Raw genomic sequence first — 19,520 nt, 5'->3', positions numbered from 1 at the left:
TTTTGGGAAAACTCCTACCAAAAATTCAAACCTTTTTCAGTTTCAAGTGCTTTTTTGATGCTAGCCAGTTGTTGCAATTAATCAAATGGTCTTTACATATTGGTGTTAGTACCTCAGGAGGAGGGAAAGAAGTGAGGCTGATAGAAATCATTCCAATTAGAGCACTTCTTTTGTCATGCTTTTAAAACAAACAAAAATTGGACAACTTTACGAAAGGCATCTGTATTTTTAAAAAGAAAACAGTACAGAGCAATTCTGTCCTTCAAAGATAAGTGATGGGCCCTCTGTCACCTTCTTTCCCCCACACAGGAATGTGCTGCCAAGAGCCATTTGCTGTTGTACACAAGGTTTTACATCCGAGACCTTTGTGCAATGTAGAGCAGTTGTGTATCTGAGGGGGTTTTTGTTTTCTTTATCAGGTTGGACCTTTAGAAGTAATTTTCGTATTTTACCTTTCTCTCTTCTCTGTTGAATTTAGAGAGAAGAAACTGTTGGTTAGCTCAGAGGACTATGGCAGAGACCTGACTGGTGTGCAGAATCTGAGGAAAAAACACAAGCGCTTAGAAGCAGAATTGGCTGCCCACGAACCTGCTATCCAGGTAAATGCCTCTCCCCATGACATATTTCTCTATCAGCAGCACCCTTCTTGCTTGTGCAGGAGATAAAAGCCAGCAGTAATTTTGCTGGACCCCAAACAATGCACATGAGGAAGGCAGGTGATGTTCCAATAACTGTGTTTTTCTGCAGGGTGTTCTGGACACGGGGAAGAAGCTTTCAGATGACAACACAATTGGAAAGGAGGAGATACAGCAGAGACTGGCTCAGTTTGTGGATCACTGGAAGGAGTTAAAACAGTTGGCAGCTGCTAGGTATGAACTTCTGTAAAATTCAGTATTAATTCAAAGCTACGTGGACTCATAATGATCAGATTTACAGAATTTCAGGGTATGGATTATTAGTAATATGATGTAATAGCACCTATCACTGATCACAGACTCTACAAGACTATTGACAGTGTTCCTCAGTAGAAACATGAGCCTCTCTTTGAGGTGTATGTCGTGTTTAGCCTTTTCTTGCACCAGTTGGAAACCACGGACTTGTAATCAGCTGGCTTTAATCCACTACTGGGAGATTTTTCCTGATTAGAAGCTGTTGGGAGAGAATTTGCTTCAGTCCTTTGGCAGCTGCAGGCTTTGTAGTCCAAGGAATTCCTAGAGCTGCAGCCATGGCTGCTGCCAGAGGAGTGAAGTGTGAATGACAGGGTTCAGGCTCTGCACATTGCTTTTATATCTTACAGCTTAATGCCATAAAGCAACGCTGACGAGTTTTACCTTTCCCACACAGGGGTCAGCGTCTGGAGGAGTCTCTGGAGTATCAGCAATTTGTAGCAAATGTTGAGGAAGAAGAAGCCTGGATCAATGAGAAAATGACACTGGTAGCCAGTGAGGATTATGGGGACACACTTGCTGCTATCCAGGTATGGAGGAAGTTGTCAGCACTTTGTTATTGCGTTGGTTAGAGCATAACGAACCTTTTCTTTAACTGTCTTTACAATTTAGAGGTTATTGTTGGTTCCTTTTGAAGGCCTACATTGTAAAAAACATAAATTCACTTTATAAAAGCATCCAAAGTTTGTTATTTCCTGTAGAAATGACTTGCAGTTTGGTGTAGCTTTGTATCTCTTGACCCCTCATTGGAAGTCAGTCTCAGTTTCCTTTTGTCCACAGAAAATCAGTAAGTTGTGCTAACCAGCTAAGATTAATTTTTGTCAGAAAAAGTTTATGCTAACTGATTTATAAAATGAATTACTTTTTAATAAATGGTGAGAAATTATTTTTAGAAATGCCTGTGTCTCATATTTGCAGGGCTTGCTGAAGAAGCACGAGGCATTTGAGACTGATTTTACTGTCCACAAGGACAGAGTGAACGATGTCTGTGCTAATGGAGAGGATCTCATTAAAAAGGTGAGCATGAACTACTAAAGAGAAACCTTCAAAGGCTCCCCAGGACATCTTCTTCTTACAGTAGACTTGCTCTTCTCTGTCATGTCTTTGAAAAGAGCTCTTACTCATTTTTTGTGGCTGAATAAGCTGTTGGTGTTTTGCTTTCAAAGCTGTTTCTGAGACAGTATCTTTCAGCTGAAGTCCTTGCTCTGTCACCAATGTCCTGAATGCCTCAGATGACTTTAACATCATACAGGATGCCTATATTCTATATTTTTTTTTCCTCCCTGTCACATAGAACAATCACCACGAGGCGAACATCACTGCCAAGATGAAGGGGCTCAGAGGCAAGGTGTCAGATCTGGAGAAAGCAGCAGCTCAGAGGAAAGCCAAACTGGATGAGAACTCAGCCTTCCTCCAGTTCAACTGGAAAGCAGATGTGGTGGAGTCATGGATAGGTATGTTCTGTACTGGAGTACAATATTTGGTCACAAACAAACCTTAAACTCCTTCATTTCCAAAGGTCTCCAGTAGCTCCTCATGTGCTGTTGTAACAAGCAGACCTAAAGCCAGAGTAATCAGCAGTGCTGTCACTGCTTTATATTTTTGTAGTAGCCTGATCTGGAATAGAGGGAATTTTAAAATGGAGAAATTACATTTTTGCAAAATTTGTTTCATTTTTCAGGGGAGAAGGAAAACAGTCTGAAGACAGATGATTATGGACGTGACCTCTCTTCAGTGCAAACCTTGCTCACCAAACAGGTCAGTGGTGATGCTGCTGCCACCCCGTGAGGGAGGGAACAGCTGAACTCTTCTACACAAGAATCCATGTTTGAAATATACGCAGGGTATGGGAAAGGTTAAAGAAAAATACAATCTAAAATATCTTTTGTTCTTCTAATGCTTCAGGAAACGTTTGATGCTGGACTTCAGGCTTTCCAGCAGGAGGGAATTGCAAACATCACTGCTCTGAAAGACCAGCTGCTCGCAGCCAAGCACATCCAGTCCAAGGCCATTGAGGCCCGGCATGCTTCCTTGATGAAACGCTGGAATCAGCTACTGGCTAATTCTGCTACCAGGAAAAAGAAACTCTTGGAGGCTCAGGAGCACTTCAGAAAAGTGAGTGGCCAGCCATGGGGCCACAAAAATCTAATTGTGCACTTGATAAAATGTACAGACTTGCAACTTCTGTACTTTGTTCATGCTTTTGCAACTAATGATTATGGAGACTTAACGTAAGCATTTCCGAGACGCTTGCAAGGCAAACTCTTACTGATGCATGTTAATTCCAGATGAGCTCATACAGAATATTTGCATTACTGAACAACTGGATCTTTTCTCTTTTCAAGGTTGAGGATCTGTTCCTGACCTTTGCGAAGAAGGCCTCTGCCTTCAACAGTTGGTTTGAGAATGCTGAGGAGGACCTGACGGATCCTGTGCGCTGCAACTCACTGGAAGAAATCAAAGCCCTGAGAGAAGCTCACGACGCTTTCCGTTCCTCCCTAAGTTCTGCCCAAGCTGATTTCAACCAGCTGGCAGAGCTCGATCGCCAGATCAAGAGTTTCCGTGTGGCCTCCAACCCCTACACTTGGTTCACTATGGAGGCTCTTGAAGAAACCTGGAGGAATCTGCAGAAAATTATCAAGGCAAGTCAGTAAGAGAAAGATTCTCTTCAAAGTTCATGACCTTTCAGTTGTCCCTGGAAGTTGTTCTCTTGAGTTAATGGGTACAAGAGCTTGTCACCATAATACAGGTCAAAATATCTCAAAATTTGTGAGCAAAGAAAAATTGCCATTAACTATAAACTTGTGCTATTGTCAGTTGTTCTCATGGTTTTCTGTTTGTGGTTCTTCCAAAGGCAAAGCACTTGTGTCTCACGTCCTAACTGGAATAGAAATTTAACTTCTCTGCTGTGCAGTGAAGCAACTGCTGGTTCAATTCCAGTTCTCAGGGCTTCAGTTCTGAATTACCACTTGAGATGCTTTTCTATAGATGTCCAGGACACTGAGTACTCAATCTTGTTTTGAGGCTTACACCTGTGCTTGGATGCAGCTTTTAGCTTTTTCTTTCTGCTACAGGATGAGACCAGTCCCTTTATTTCTCTGAAATTACTGTTGTTCATTTCTCAGGAACGTGAACTGGAGCTGCAGAAGGAACAGCGAAGGCAGGAAGAAAATGACAAACTGCGTCAGGAATTTGCTCAGCATGCCAATGCCTTCCATCAGTGGATTCAGGAGACCAGGTATAGTTTGTCTTTCCAGAACTTGCCTTTAGAGAATTCCTTAGGTAGTATTTGTGTGCATCCTCCATCTCTTTGGACTGTCAAAGCTGTAAATGTTTCCTCCTGAAAAACAGCTCATCAGGACTTGTCCATTCCATGCAGCTGGGATTTGAGGGAGGCCCCATTAGCTACAGGGGACAGGAAAGCCCTGAAACACCAGACTTCAAAAATGTTCCTATTTCTGAATTCATTTTTCTGCAGTAATTCCAGTTATCCAGGACTTCATTTTTCTCCAGTTATTCCTGAACTAGGCTGCAGCACAGCTGGGGAGATAGAGCACTAATAGCTCCAAGCAGACTCTGAAGTGCCAGAGGCATTTCTGTTAATGCCCCTTTTGTATTGAGTAGTGTATTTGGAATCTTACTGGAGTTCAACTAGAGAAAGAAGATGTCAAAAAAGCTTAAAACTTCGTAATCATTTCTCTGGGCTGCTGTCTAATAATAACCCTCTCAAAGGCGAGGGAGTAAAGATTTAACAACCGTGTTAGAAATAAAAACTCTCAAGGTTGAGCATTGCAGGTCTCCGTGCTCAGTCAGTGCTGTCAGCAGCTCTGACAGGCTTAGGTTGGGGGTCAGAGGAGGTGACTTCTGTTCCCTGTAACCCTGTGATTCTGTCTGTGTGTTTACAAATAGTTCTGTATGTGTCTTCATGAAATAATGAAATATAAATATGATTTTTTAACTTTTTGATGTTTGCTTCCCACCCGAATCTCTGTCCCTCTCTTACTGTCTTGTCTCTGTCCTGCTGCCTGATGTTTGGATCTTCACATTCTACAGGACTTACCTACTAGATGGGTTAGTATTGAATTTTATATCTTTCAGATTTTGGTCATGTGTTCTGCTCTGTGTGTTTTCTCCTGTTGTTACATCGCTTGTGAAAGCTGCACTCAAACCCCTTTTATTTGAAAAGAGCAACCTTTTGCTGAGGTGCACAGACACAGGAAACAAGATTATGGAGTAGTTAACTATAAACCAGTAGAAACATAATTTCCTAGTCAAAAGCGGAATTAAAATGGGCAGCCACTGGCACACCATGGAAGTCCTGACTTTTGCTCTTGCTTTCTCTGAGGGCTTGCACAGGAAAAGGCCCCTAATTTGAGAAGATATGTGAGAATGTAGCTGCTTTCCAAAGGCAGGCTATTCTGACATTTGTAGTTTTTCAGCTTAAGAGACTGGCTTAGTGAAATAAACCATTTGACCATAGCTGTTCTGAGAACAATGAAATCCCCAAAGTATTGACTGGTTTTGATAAGGAGAAGGGAAGATTCTTACAACAACATTTTGCTGAAATTACGTATCTTAAAACTCTGTAGTCTGCAAATATGAACTGTCCATTTTTAATCTTCTGCAGAACATGGCCCACACAGATTTCATCCTTGACAGGAGAAAACCAACCTTCCAACATGAATCCATGGAGCCGTTGGAGTTTGCCAGCAGTTTTAAGCCCACTCTGTGTCCACAGGAATAGTTCCTGATGAGAATGTATGCTGGCCATTTTTCTGGAAGTGGAAAGGAAATAATAAGATCTTGAAATGTTTTCAGACTACCAAAGCTTCTGCAAATGTGTCTGTCCAGTTTAAATTTCTTCAGCAGGACGAGTCTGAGCACAGTGGAAGCTTTGTGATGTGATGTCAAATGCCAACAAACAGTGTCTGGACCAGGGTAGAGGCTGTGTGTGAGCCTGTGCACAGGGCTGGAGGAGGCCAGGGCCTTGCTCCTAAAGAGAAAGCTTTTCTTAATAAAAGAATGGAATCTTAGCAGATAATTCTGCTGCTTATTTGCTCTGTAATGATCACAGTCTCTTGTGTTCTGCCAGATAAAAATAGTTTGCCCTGTTTTTGTTGTACAGTTTAATGGAAGGGAGCAGATTTTCCTGGAATGGATGCTGAATTCCCTGCTCCTTTGTCAAGTAGTGTTGTAGATTAATTCTGGTATCCAAGAACGAGTGAACAGAAAGGAGCCATTCACTGAAAGATGCAGGGTCAGAGTTAGAGATCCTCATGCCAGGCTCTTTTGTTGAACAAATTACCAGAGGGCTGCTGATACGCCAGGCAGAATTTGTCCCTAATTCTGTGTGAATAGATAAAAAACATGGATTTAGTTCCAAGAGGCACTGGCTGTGCTTAGCCTGGCTTGGCAAGAGGGAAGGCAGAGCTTCAGGGAAGTGTCAGGAGAAGAGCTGCTGTGCACACTCCTTGCTTTGCAGCTTGTGTGTGCCCAGCACTGCCTGGGAAGGATGTTCTTTGGGGAAAGGGAGTAAGAACAATTTGGAGTTTAGGAAGAAAAATGCTTTTAAACAATCTGTAGATGAGTTAACTGCAAAACTTCAGTTTGTCTCTTAGCGAGACTCACTTTTTTGTGACTTACACTAAAATAATAACAGTTTATTTTTGTGTATGTGCAATCAGCATTTAAATAATTTTCTCTCATTAAGAACTTGCTTGTGTTTGCTGCAAGGCAGTGCTGGCTTGGAGTGTGGCTCCACTGCAGTGGTCGTGTTTTGGTGTGTTCTTTCCTCTGTTCTTTCTTTCTTCCTTTTTGGAATTTACTTGGTTTCTTTCCTTTGACTAGCATAGCATATCGTCGTGTCATTCGTGTCTATCAGTATGAAGTTGGGGATGATCTATCTGGAAGGTTTTTTCCTCTTATTTTCTTACCTCACTTTGGTTTTCAAACGCACTCTTTAATTCCAAGGCTCGCTTTCCTTCCAACTAACTTTCACGGCTTAGAGATGCTTGGAGGTTTGTTTCCCTGTTGGTTCTTTCCACGGTTGGTTCCCAGCTTCCTGCTCAAGGCTCTGGGTGCGCGCTTCATCTCTAGGCGGGCATTGAGTCTGAGCCTTAACCCTGTGGTGAGAAACACCCAGATGTTTGGTGCATTTTCATTGCTACAGAATAATTCAGCACTTGAAATCCCCATTCTCAAGAAGCTCAAAAGCATGTGGGAGTACAGAGTCCAGTGGGGATGAAAAACTGGTTTTAGTGACTGAAATAACAGATATTCAGGTTTTAGGAACTTAAATACCTGAGTCAGAGGACACCCTACCTGCACAGCACCCAGACTCACTGTCCATGTGTGGGTCATCCAGTGCGAGCTCTCACCGTACATGTTGGAAGGACAGAGATTCCCAAACACGGCTGCTTAGAAATTGCTTGAGATCTTGGGGTGGGGGAAAAGCAGCATCCAGAGACTGTCCATAGCTAGTCTGTGTGAAGGAGATCTTGGAGCCCCTGGCCACAGTGGTGACCTGCATGTAAAGGTCAGGGTGGAAATCACTGGGCAGAGTGGCTGAGCCTCGGCTGCTCTGGGTGCAGCATGGAGAGGTGGGGTGGGAAAGGCACTTTTCCACCAGGCACTGCTGAGCAGCAGAGGTCTGTAGCTCTCTGCAAGGATTATGCCTCATTAAGATTACTTTTCAACCAAACCAGTAGTTCTCACCATCTTTTTTTACCCTCATTTTCCCCTTTGTAACACATCTTTGTAGAGCTCCTGTACCTGACTGCAAATACAGCCCATCCCCAGTGACTCACCTGCAGTTGGTGTGTGTGGTGTGTGCTGGGCACGGGGCAGGGGGGTGGAACTGCACTAAATTCTAATTCCATGAGGTCCAGTAAAGCGGGTGCTTTCAGTCTGGCATGAAGTGTGGCTGCTGATCACGTTGCCTTTCAAATGGGGCTAGAAATTAACTATATACAGAAATAAGAATCAAAAAAATGTACAGTGTCAGTCTGAAATAGGATGAGTCAGAATAAACAAAACACAAAACCAGTGTTTAAATACCTGAAAGGATTTTTCATTTCAAGGAAGGACTGTTAATTTCAAGCCCCACATGCCTTTTTTTTCGAGATAAGTGCCTTCTCTCACTGTTGTTCTGTGTTTAGATCATGTATGGTGGAGGAATCGGGAACGTTGGAGTCACAGCTGGAAGCTACTAAAGTAAGTGATGTGCACCTATGGCTAAAACAGCATTTTCAGCTGGCTTGGGAACACAGGGTGGGAAAGGGAAATGCATGTAATTATATGGGAAAATCTTAATTGATTTTAGACATTTGGAATACTGAAGAGACCTCTGGGATTATCTATTTACGTATCTGATGTCTACTTACATCACAGGCCATTAAACAACACTGATGAAGTTTTCCTTTTTCCTAAAGGAGGTGGGCTAGGGGAGAGAGGATACAGTATTTTCAGCATACTTCCCATGAACCTAAGAGGTTTTTTAGTCTCCAGAACTGGTTTGCAAGCCCTGGTTTCCAATAGCAAGCATGAAGGTGAACATTGCTCTGAGTCTTATTTCACAAATCCCGGTATTATGTACATAAAGTCCTAGGAGAAAGAGAAAAGTACAACCCTTCCTCCCCTGCCAGCCTCTGTTCTAACTTTTTAAGGTAGTTGGTTTTTTTTTTTTTTTTGGTGCTCCATGATTTCTCTCCTCTTTGCTCCCTTCTCACAGCGCAAGCACCAAGAGATCCGAGCTATGAGGAGCCAGCTGAAGAAGATTGAGGACCTTGGAGCAGCCATGGAAGAGGCACTTATCTTGGACAACAAATACACAGAACACAGCACTGTGGGGCTGGCACAGCAGTGGGACCAGCTGGACCAGCTGGGGATGAGGATGCAACACAACCTGGAACAGCAGATCCAAGCCCGGTACTGCCTGGCCCACATGTGGTTTGAAGTGTCTGAGTGGCGGGGAGGGGGGAAAGACAGGAGCCACAGCTGCTCGTGCCTGCAGCCAGCCTTGCATGGTCTGTGCCAAGGAGTCTCCTGTGCTCAGACCAATGGATGCAGTGGGCTTCCACATCCCCACCACCTCCCAGTTCCCTTCAGAGGGATGAAGTGGGCAGTTTTGGAATAGCTCCCATTGGCCATGAGCAGTGGTGGGATCTTAGTGGAACAGTTTTATTCTGTGGAATAAGTGTGTACAAGTGTTCCCACACTGAATGGTTGGTTGTTCCTGTGTCCTCACCATGTGGTGCAGCTGCTGGACTCGGAGTACCACAGCTCAGGAACTGTTAATCAGCTTTGCTGCTTCCTTTTCAGGAACACCACTGGAGTCACCGAGGAGGCCCTGAAGGAATTCAGCATGATGTTCAAGTGAGTTGCAGGGAACACATGAGAGAGGAAGCCTTGGGAGATACTCCTGGCACATGGATGGCTCCTGTTTACAGGACCCATTTGTGGCTCCTTTGTTGTCTGCCCCACTTTGTTCCGAGCTGTTCCATTCTCTGCCAGAGGGCAACAGCCTCCAGCCCCTGCAGCTGGCAGTGCCAATGCATTCCAGCTGGGAATACAGCTGGGGGTTTTTTTTGTGGGGGAGGGGTGATTTTCAAGCAAAGTTAAGAATTTGTGTGTATTTTTCATGTATGCTAGATACAATTTTTTATTGATACAAACTCATTTGTCCAGAATAGGGGTTGGTTATAACCTTGATGTAGTTTTCAGCCCCATTTACAGCTCTCAGGATTCAATAACTGACACATGTGGGTTCTGTTTTTATGTTTTTAGGCACTTTGACAAGGACAAATCTGGACGACTTAATCACCAGGAGTTTAAGTCTTGCTTGCGCTCTCTCGGCTACGATCTGCCCATGGTTGAGGAAGGAGAGCCAGACCCTGAGTTTGAGTCTATTCTTGACACTGTAGATCCCAACAGGTACGTGGGTTGGACCTTTCTTGTACTGTAAAATACACAGAGGTGTTGGCTGGAAGGTCCTTCACAGGCTGAGAGCTGTGGTTATTTTTACAATGACTCGCGTGAAAGCTTTTAGGAAGGCAAGACTGTCATTTGTAAAGAAGAAATTCAGAGAATGATCTGGTGTTGAGTCTCCTGCGTTAAGACTTCCACTCCTTCCAGAACAGTTCCAGGCCCTCTAGTGCTGTGCTCTGGGTGCTCACAGTGTGTTTCTCTGGCAGGGATGGACATGTCTCGCTGCAGGAGTACATGGCCTTCATGATTAGCCGGGAAACGGAGAACGTGAAATCCAGCGAGGAGATCGAGAGCGCTTTCCGTGCCCTCAGCTCCGAGGGGAAGCCCTACGTGACCAAGGAGGAGCTCTACCAGGTAAGTGCTGGTTGTCAACCCCCAGGGAGGAACACACAAGACTTTTGTTCATAGATGAAGCCCAGCACTAGTGGCTTGGAGGCTCATGTCACTGGGGCTCAGTTCTGACCCTGCCAGGAGATCCCCTGCAGCAAACACAGAAATTGCTGTGACAGCCTTACTCAGTTGCTTTCTTGGCTCTATAGAGGAAGAGGAAAAGCTTTACATATCAAAGAACTGATCAGGTTCAGTAAAACAAGAGCTACTCCAAGGCCTGGAAGGGAATGCACTGTCCTCAGAACTTGGAGCTTCCCCTCCATCATTTGGGAAACTAGAGGGGGATGTTTTTCCAGACAGTGATTCAAAGGAAAAGCTTGAGCCTAAGCTTATACAGTATGAACATCTCCTCCCTCTTGCTGCCCTGCCAAGACAGCAAGTTTTTCCTGTCTGAATACCACCAGCTGGCAGGGAAATAAGAGTTTGCAGTGCTTCCTTGTGCCAGTTACCTGTTCTGTCTTCTATTTGGTGGGAAGACTCTGGTCAGGTCTTCCAACCTGTAACCAAATAGTACCAACAGCGAGAGCATTTCCATCCTGGGTGTAGTTGTGCTGCTCTGGTTTCTGCCCTGGGGAATGGGAGGGCTGCCTGTCAATGCCCCTTGGCAGCCCCAGAGCCCTCTCACCCCCTCGCTGTTCTCTCTTTCAGAACCTGACCCGGGAACAGGCCGATTATTGCATCTCTCACATGAAACCCTACATGGATGGCAAGGGCAGGGAACTGCCTTCTGCCTATGACTACATAGAATTTACACGTTCACTCTTTGTGAATTGATCTGAAACACTAGTACCAAAAGATGCAAAGGACATGCTCACGTTTGCTGACTGTAGCTCTGCATGTGTCTCTCTCTCTTTGTGCTCTACAATAATCAATGTTACTTTATGATGTAACCTTAAAGTGCTTAGCTTAAAACTCTTAGGGAAAAGAAACATGTTGCAGTGTGCTTCAATAAAAGTTACTGGTCGAACCACATCATCTTGTGTTTAATGGCTAAATGCAAATTTAACTGTTACATGGAGGCAACTCCAGGTGTTGGTTACCTGAGTTTTCCAGGCCAATGCTGGAACAGGTGAGTGAGGAACTGTTCCTGGAGTCATTGCAGTTACAAGCTTCACATAGCTGTTGTGCTGCTGCCTTAGTCCATGATCTCACTTGCCAGCTGCTCCAGATAACTCATTTCCTTTGGTCCCTGCTCAGTGAAGTCAGAGCTCAGCTGCCAGACTTTGACTGTCCCAGCAGCATCCCCTGCTGCCAGGAGCCGCGTGTGCTTGGTGTTAAATTCCAAACAATACACGGGGCAGTCGCTCATGGACTGCTTCAGGGACACAGTGGGCTTCTGAATGCTCCTCGCCAGGTCAAACAGGTGCACTTCTCCTGCAGACACAGACACTCATTGCAGCTTCATGGCAACAGACATCGTATCTAACAGCAGGTGAGTATCTGCTTAGTCTGGGACTGAGAGTTATTTTTAAGCTGTTTCCCCTGCTGATGGGTGTCTAGGCTGTGACAGACAGCTGACATCACTGCAGGCAGCACAGATTTGTTCTGCTGTCAGAAACCTGAAACCAGCTTGCCAAATTCCGTGAAATCTCCATTCTTTAACTCAAAAATGCTTGGGCAATTTTCTAAGGAAAAAGTTCTCATTTTAAACCATTAGTTCTGGAAGTAGATGTCAAAAACAAGCTGGAAATAGATTGAGCCACAGTGATCTTGCTGTACTGTATTTCTGTGCGTGACTGCGGCAACAGATTTAAAGGTACCATCAGAAGTGAAAAATAACTGTGCTGGGTCGCCTTGCTAAAGTTAGAAATTACTCCTTTGTACTAATTACACAGTGCAGACAACAGCCACTGCTCTGTGCTTGTGGGATCTGCTAACCAGTACAATCGACTTGACTAATTAATACCCACCACACCCTTAATTTTATGCTCAAGAGGAGGCACCTGCAGTTACTTGCCTTCCCCAGACGCAGCTGCAAAAACCAGTGGTCGAACTGGAGACCAGCATACACAGAACAGGTATTTCTTGGCTAACTGCAGAGCAAAGAGGGGCTGTGTCTGCAACATGGAGTGGAAGTGAACTTGGCCATCGGTCCCACAGCTCAGGAAGAGGTTCCTGGGGGAGGGAGGAAGCAAGACACAACTCTTCTTGTTTTATTGCTAATGATAAAGAACAAAAAATCAGTCAAGGAGCATGACCTTGGACAATATTCCTGCTTTTTAAAGGTCTGTGTTTCCTAAAGCAGCAATTGCCAGGCTGTGCTGTGGGCTGTAGAGATGTAGCTTTGTTACTGCCCTCAATTAAGCTTAATGAGGGCTTGTACTGACCACTGATGAGTTGTGGCCCAGGGCTGCCTGAGAACTGCTGATCTAGAGCTGGACATTGTTCGAGCTGGGCTTGTCTCATGCAAATTAAATGCAAACCTGGGCTGTCAGCATGTTTCACACAAACAGGGCTTGGGGCCTCCACGGATGGTGGGGTGAATTGCTGGCAGAGATGGGAGCTTCTCATTTAAATTCTGGCAGCTACTGGTGAGTTTTCTGATGTCAGAAAAATCTTTAGTAAGATACTTAGTGATCTGCCCAAGTGAAGGACTTTTTCATCTCCTTGGCTTTAAACTGAGTTTTAATTGTAACAAACAGGATCATCTAAGGAATGTGCTAATGTTGCTCATGTGCCCAGATGCAGCATATTCCAGTAGGCAGCTTCACCAGAGCCAATGGATGTTGTTTCTCCTACAACGGGAAGTTCCCAATGCCAGGTGACCGTTTTTTTGGAACTTGTACACACCCCCAGGGGCTATTTGAAAAATCTGTGTTTAGAGCCTGGCAACGATAGTGTCCCACACGCAGCACTTGCCTGTGGAAGGGCGAGCAGCTCACAGAGTACACAGGTCCAGCATGAGGGGAGAAGGCGAGTTCTGCCGGTGCCCTGAGGGGAACGGAGCCACCCGGCCGCAGGAGAGCCGGAGTCTGGGCTGCAGTGGAGCACCTCAGGGAATACCCGCCTTCCACGCCCACAACAAACACACCAGGATCGAAGTGTGAGAAGGACAGCGAGGTCACCCCCACGGCTGCCTCTCCCCAGGCCATCTGGGGAAAGAGAGAGCTGGTGTCAGCTGGGGCTCCAGAGAGAGGCACACGTGGGCAGAGCCTGCTGGGGCGTCAGTGGGCTGTTCACAGCACCGCTGGTGACAGCTCTGTGTTTCTAGCTCTGCTCAGCCTTTAATCTCTGAATCCCTCCTACAACGGGGTTCACATAAATTAACGTTACAAGGAAGTTCTCCATCCCAGAAACTTCTCTTTAGAGCATGGCAAAACCTCAGCTGTTGCCAGTCTTCCAAGAATGATTTCCATATGGTAAAGGAGCTGTGCATCAAGGGTTAGCATGTTCAGAAGGGGCTCTTCCTGGCCCTTCTTGGAGCAGGGCAAGTTCTGACACTTGGGCTCCAGGGTTCAGAGTGTTTTTGTGGAAAGAGCACTCTTTGAGCTGCTGAACTCACCTTCTTCAGCCGAGTGCTGCGAGGGATCTGCTGAGCCACGATGGCAAATCCTTCGGCCAAGGCCAGCCGCCCATCCTGCTCCTCCCTCCACACGAGGATCTTACCATCTGTTGCCACACTCAACAGCCGGGAGTGGTTTCTGTGCTTGGTGTCAGGTAACCAGTTAACCTGTTCCAAATGCCATGAGCTCAGGACAACGGGGACTGTCACAACTGCCCAGCCCATGCAGCCTGCGGTGACTCCATCTACCCGGACGTAGGAGCAGAGCCAGGCATCAGCCTGGTACCAAACCAGCTTCTGCTGGGAGCTGGCACAGACACAGATGCAAGGAGAGAAATGCAGCCAGGTTTTTAGGCTGAATCTCCTTTGCAGTTTCTATGGTTCACCTGGCCTCAGTTTTGGGATGGGCATTTACGGCACTTTCACACAGCTCCAAACAACAGCATTTTCCTATCAGATGAGAAAAATACACAGAATGTCCAGAGTCACAAGGCCCCAGAAGGCAAAATCCTTAGGAAGCCAGACCGCGTGACATGCTTGTAAATCCCCTTAAAGCCTGTGCCTTTAAGCTTCCAAGGATCAGTGACACTTTGCCGTTTGTGTTTTTAAACCACTCCAAGTATCACTGGCGGCATCTCCCTTAATAAACGATTACAGTTTGAGAATGGTCTGCTCTTCATTTATCCTGGACTGGGAGAAGTTACTTTTTACAGGCTAAGTGTCTGTTCAGGAGCTAGATTTGGGGGAAAATAGCCAACCAGAAAAGAATATAACTGCTGCAATGTCTGTGAACTGCCTGGCTGTGGATGGGAACCAAAGGGATGACAAAGAGCAGTGCCAACTCTCACCTGCCCCAGCCCTGTCTGCTGTTAATGTTCTCTGTTACCTGATAGACTGGGTCAGTGTGGGTGTCATCTGTCATCCCTGTCCTCCAGATCACAGGGTCTTCTGTCCTGCTGGTGTCCCACACCACCAACTCCCCACTGAACAGGCCACCTGAAAGGACAAAACATCTGAGGTCTGACAGCTCAGAACAAATGCACAAATGGAGCAATGGCAGAAACAGACCCACCAGCTTCAAAGGTTGGGCAGCTCTGTGCAGGGCACAGCCAGGTCTGGTGTAAGAGAATATTGCCCTGCTGAAATAAGTATGTTATTCCCTTACAGCCAGGACAGGATTTCCTTCTGTCACCTCTCTCTGAGAAGATGATAAAAAAGCAGATGTCACTGAAGAGGCAGCAAGTCCCAGTTCAGATGCAACAGTGCACTTATCTGTGTTGGTGGGCGTCAGTTCCTCAGTTTTGAGGAGCTGCAACACTGCTCCTTTTAAAGGAAATCTGAGGCTGAACTTGGAGAGAGAAACCAAAGGATCCAGGCTGCAGGAAAAAAGGGTATGTTTCATGCATGGTCTGAGGTAAGAACAACCCACCAGCTATCAGTGATGGTTGGGAGGGGTGGAAAGCCAGGCACATGACAGAACTGGGAACATCCACCACCAGGTCAGGGTGCTGTGGATTCAACCCTCTTCTGTCCAGATTCCAGGTACAAACATAGGATTTTTCTCTGCTCCAGTCCCCATCATCCAACCTGAAAAACAAAAAGCTACATCTTGCCTTGTGTGTTCCAGGGGCTCCCAGTCCAGCAGAGCTCTGGGATACCCCACTGGTCACCTCAATGTGCTGCTTTGTGTTCCCCCATGAAGGAATCATGAGAGGATGGAACTTCTCTGTGGGCTGGTTTATCCAGGATCTGCCAGGGCACATGTCTGTGCTTACAACAAAGTGCTAGCCAGTAAATTTCGGGTACAATTTCCCTATTCCAAGACCTACTCACCATTCAAATAATGGGAACAATCAAAAGGGTGCATATGGAAAGTTCATGGAAGGAATTCTGCTGAGGGTACCCACAGACACAGAAACCACATCCTCATCTGCAAACTGTTGTAGGCTGGGAGAGCAGAAGGAGCAACTAACATACAGGTTTGCCCTGTTTTACTCTTCCCTACATATTCCCTCATGGATACCCTTTTTGCTGAGGCTTTTAATCTAAGGAAAGGAGAGCATTAAAGAAAAAGAATAAGGGCAGCAGTAGGGCCAAGAAAGAGGGAGCTGCTACAGGCATTAATGGATTAGACAAATGATTTGTGCAACCCTTATTTCAGAAATCCTTAAACATGTGTTGTTACATGTCCATGGCACCAGGCACATGCGTGAACAGGTGCCAAGTTCATCCAGGGTGCTCAGAGACCACATTAAACATCACGATCGCAGTGAAGATAAAGCACATTCTCCCAAACCTCACCTACAGATATTTGCAACTGCATCTGCTCTTCACATTTTTCAAACAGAATCTACCTAGAAACAAATCAGTAAGATCATGTATCCATATTCAGGGTGGGGGGAAGGTAGAAGAAATAAAAGATCTAATTCAGGACTTGACTGAGATTTTGTTACTTTGAAGATTAATTATTTAACTTGCATAAGGGGTGTGTATATATAGATACATATATATATGTCAGTGTATTACTGCAGAGAAAGCAAACATATCTAGATCTCAGGTCAGCCTGAGACATCACATCAGCCTCAGCTGCACTCCCAAATCCATCCGGATACTCACCGGCCATAGGAACATGCAATGACAGATCCTGTGGCATTCCATGAAACACTGGTGACCTGCAGGTTTTGATCCTGAGCCTCTGGGTATGACAAGGTATGCAAACACAACACCTGGAAGAGATCAAATCCAAGCACTGAAGCAACAATCCCCAAACAGAGAGAAATGAGATTTGTGCCCACCGCTGATGTGATCATGTGATTACAGTGTGGGGTTTCCTCAGTCGAAGAATTTATGTGAAAAGGTTGTTGAATTCCTGTTGAGAAACAAACCCACAACACAAGGGTCACTCAAATACAACCTCTCAAGAGAGTACACACTCTGGAAGGCTGTGCCTGAGAGTTTACAGCAGCTGCCAGGTGCGAGTCTGGCACTCGCTGAGCTCCACAAGTAACAGTTTGAAAATGCCAGTCCCAACATGTACTGTCTGATACAAATTGCTTCCATTCCTGAGCACCATGCACTAAACAAACATAATCTAAGCAGGAAGAGCTGCCAACTCACTGACTGCAACTGTTCCTAGATCCCTGCTAGGCTGGAGTGCTTTGAAGGGGCTGAAGAAAAGCCTACACCAACTGCAGGCTTCCTCCTCTCACTGCTGCTACAGCTCAGTCACCAGCAGGAAGAACAGTTTAACCAAAGAAGGAGAAAGACAAAAAAAAAACCCCCAAGGCAACTCAGCTGGTAATGTTTAATTATTAGAACCTGGCAAGAACAATTACAGCAGTAAGGACTAGAACTAACAGAGTAACTGCAACCAACTCTGTGTGGACAATGACCTGAATTCTGTCACTTACTGTTTCATCCTGATCTGTCCAGTTCACTTCAAAGCCATCAAAGGCATGACTTTTCCAGTTTTTATTTAGCTCTTTGATAACAGCATCCTCCACTCTCTGAAGGAATGACAGAAGCCCAGTGTAATCTACTTGGACTTCTTGCTGGAAGTCTTGGACAGCATCTTTGCTCAGTTCTGTCTGCACCGCAGTGTCTCGGGCTGTATGAGACTGCACTGCAGCTTCTGCTGTTGAAATTTTCCCAGTCTGGCAAGTTTTCTAGTAAAAGAAGACAGGCAGTCTATAAACCAAGCAGAGAAACAAACGTTGCACAAAGCATTCAAAGCACCTTCCCCGTCCTGCCATTTCAGTGAGACATTCCAGCCCCTCTGCACAGCTCTGGTTCATGGTTAAACACAGGGTACCTTCGTACCTGCCTAGGTGTTGGTGATGCGCTTGTGACTTTCTCATGATCTGATCTGAGGCAGAGATGCCCGAATGCCAGTCAGATTCAGGCAGTGCTTTACAGCACGGAATGGGAAGGACGGGAGAAGGCAAGAAGGCAGCGAGCTCCAGAGTAATGAGCGAGCAGCGCATACGGTGACAGCGCAGAATTATCAATTCTCAAACTGCGGGGCGGCAGCCGCACGGGCTGTTCTTTGCCGATTCGCACACAGGGACTAAATCAGCAAAACGCTGAAGGGACAGAGCCGGTGTCCCCGGCCCCTGCACGGTGCCAACAACTCCCTGAGAGGGAGGTCTCGGTCCCGGGCCGCGCTGGAGCCGCGGGACCTGCGGAGGGGTCACGGACGAACATGGAGGGGGCACGTCAGGGCACGATCCCAGGAGGGCCGGGGAAGGCGCAGCCCTGACAGCCGCGCCCTGCCCGGCCCGGTGGTACAAGAGCGCGGAGCGGGGCTTCCCGGGGGTCTCTCACCACCTCGCAGCGCGCGCTCCGGGCGCTCCTCCACAGCGACTGCACGTCGGCACCGGGTTCCGTCCTGTCCGCGAACATGCCGGGACCGGAGAGGGCCCGGCGGTCCCTGGGGGGATCGGGGGTCACTCCCAGCGGTCGCGGCCTGCCGCGCTCCCGCCGCCCGCGCCTCCGTTTCCCATGGAGACCGGCCCTGCGCGATGGCGTCACCCGAGCGCCGAGCCCGCCGGCCTGCGAGCGGCACACTGAGCGGGGCGGGGCCATGTTGGGGAAGGGCGGGGAGCGGCTGTGCTGGGTGGGCGGCGGCTCCATGCGGGAGAGGGGTGCGGGTTATCCCGACACCGTTGTTAGGGCCGTGGGTGCGGCGGAGGCTTCTTCTTCCGCTTCGGTCGCTCCCTGCGCTGTGGCCCGGCTGGTCCCGCCGCGGCCACGAGTGGCAGCACAGGGGAAGGGCGCGGGGCTGCCCGGAGTTAAGATGGCGGCGGGGAGGGGGCGACAAAGCCGCGCGCGGCGGAGAGGGGGGATTGGCCGCCTCGTGAGGGGAGCTCTAGTCGGCTATCGCCGTGTGCTTGCCCGGAGAATGAGGCCGGGGGCCGGCTCGGTGCACACTTAGTGCCCGGGGTGTGCTCTGGCTCGTTGCTTTGCTCTCTGCCTTGGTTGGTTTTGATGGGGGAGTTAGGGTAATTTGTGCCGAGGGTGAATTACTGCGTGACCGAGCTGGCTGCACGCCTGCGGGGCAGCTCTCCGGGAGTCACCCTGGCCCCCGGTAACAGCCCCGGTAGGTGGATAACCTGTGCTGTTCCCTTCCGCAGGGACAGTGACTGGTGGTGCAGCTTCTTTAAGTGATTATTCCGAACAGGTATGACTCTGCTTGGAGATTTTTTCTAACTAACTCATTGGAACAACTTGATGATGAATGCACAGGCTAAATTTAGTGCTGGCATAAGCAGGCACAGATGCACCAACTTAAGTGGAGTTATTCCGGCTGTTGCTGGGAAGGAGTCTGGCTTGTGTGCAGGAATCAAGATTGCAGGATACAGAGTAGGAGCTCAGCAGAACGGTTGTAGTGCTTTCACCTCTTGAGCACATGTGAGTCCATTTATATCAGAGCTGAGTGCAATGGCTCTTCTGAGGAGTTTAAAATACGACACAATTAATAGTGAAGTAAGAGTCCCTAAAACGCCTGGTAAAGAACTCTTATAGCCGTTTTACAGACAGTGAAACTGGAGCAGAAAGAGGTTCAGTGGCACCTCCTTCAAAAGCAAAAAGTGTCAGTGGAACTGAATCCTCCAGAATTTCAAATCCTAGCTGGGTATTTCCTGTGATTCTTCCTCTGACTGGTGTGAACCATCACGATGCCCTACAGAAGAGCCAAG

At 47.0% G+C, this 19,520-nt stretch overlaps 2 protein-coding genes across 16 annotated transcripts in view; one reads left to right on the top strand and one right to left on the bottom strand.

The window, feature by feature from the left end:
- Positions 1–11,294, top strand: part of SPTAN1 (spectrin alpha, non-erythrocytic 1) — a 46,301-nt gene extending 35,007 nt beyond the window's left edge. For 4 of the 9 annotated variants that reach the window (XM_032131110.1, XM_032131109.1, XM_032131111.1 and 1 more), the window contains 17 exons: positions 479–599; positions 748–869; positions 1,345–1,477; positions 1,866–1,964; positions 2,242–2,401; positions 2,629–2,705; positions 2,853–3,062; positions 3,293–3,589; positions 4,073–4,185; positions 5,001–5,018; positions 6,795–6,857; positions 8,105–8,159; positions 8,677–8,873; positions 9,267–9,320; positions 9,732–9,878; positions 10,139–10,286; positions 10,971–11,294. In XM_032131110.1, coding sequence (XP_031987001.1) covers positions 479–599; positions 748–869; positions 1,345–1,477; positions 1,866–1,964; positions 2,242–2,401; positions 2,629–2,705; positions 2,853–3,062; positions 3,293–3,589; positions 4,073–4,185; positions 5,001–5,018; positions 6,795–6,857; positions 8,105–8,159; positions 8,677–8,873; positions 9,267–9,320; positions 9,732–9,878; positions 10,139–10,286; positions 10,971–11,096 — 2,140 coding nt within the window. In that variant the 3' untranslated portion in view covers positions 11,097–11,294. The remainder of the gene's footprint in view (positions 1–478; positions 600–747; positions 870–1,344; positions 1,478–1,865; positions 1,965–2,241; positions 2,402–2,628; positions 2,706–2,852; positions 3,063–3,292; positions 3,590–4,072; positions 4,186–5,000; positions 5,019–6,794; positions 6,858–8,104; positions 8,160–8,676; positions 8,874–9,266; positions 9,321–9,731; positions 9,879–10,138; positions 10,287–10,970) is intronic. The other 5 variants (XM_032131117.1, XM_032131116.1, XM_032131114.1 and 2 more) reach the window with 2 other exon arrangements.
- On the bottom strand, positions 3,622–18,522 carry WDR34 (WD repeat domain 34). Of its 7 annotated transcripts, none has more exons than XR_004244108.1 (11): positions 18,148–18,507; positions 17,235–17,489; positions 16,441–16,550; positions 15,254–15,411; positions 14,711–14,820; positions 13,825–13,992; positions 13,182–13,414; positions 12,280–12,437; positions 11,363–11,696; positions 6,881–7,909; positions 3,622–5,722 (listed from the first exon to the last, which is right to left on the bottom strand). XR_004244108.1 is itself a non-coding variant. In XM_032131118.1 (9 exons), the coding sequence occupies exons 1-9, from the start codon at positions 18,454–18,456 to the stop codon at positions 11,458–11,460; spliced, it is 1,740 nt and encodes a 579-aa protein (XP_031987009.1). In that variant the 5' UTR covers positions 18,457–18,506; the 3' UTR covers positions 11,285–11,457. The 7 variants fall into 7 exon arrangements, 2 of the variants coding, with proteins under 2 accessions (XP_031987009.1, XP_031987010.1); XR_004244109.1 differs by lacking the exon at positions 3,622–5,722 and having other exon boundaries at positions 6,781–7,069; positions 7,754–7,909; XR_004244110.1 differs by lacking the exon at positions 3,622–5,722 and having other exon boundaries at positions 6,781–7,909; positions 18,151–18,511.
- Positions 18,523–19,520: the final 998 nt, after the last annotated feature.

The sequence above is a fragment of the Corvus moneduloides genome, chromosome 21 (genome assembly GCF_009650955.1).
Source record: "Corvus moneduloides isolate bCorMon1 chromosome 21, bCorMon1.pri, whole genome shotgun sequence".
Taxonomy (NCBI): Eukaryota; Metazoa; Chordata; class Aves; order Passeriformes; family Corvidae; genus Corvus; species Corvus moneduloides.
The sequence above is the reverse complement of the archived record's forward strand: the minus strand, read 5'-3'. Positions and strand labels throughout refer to the sequence as shown.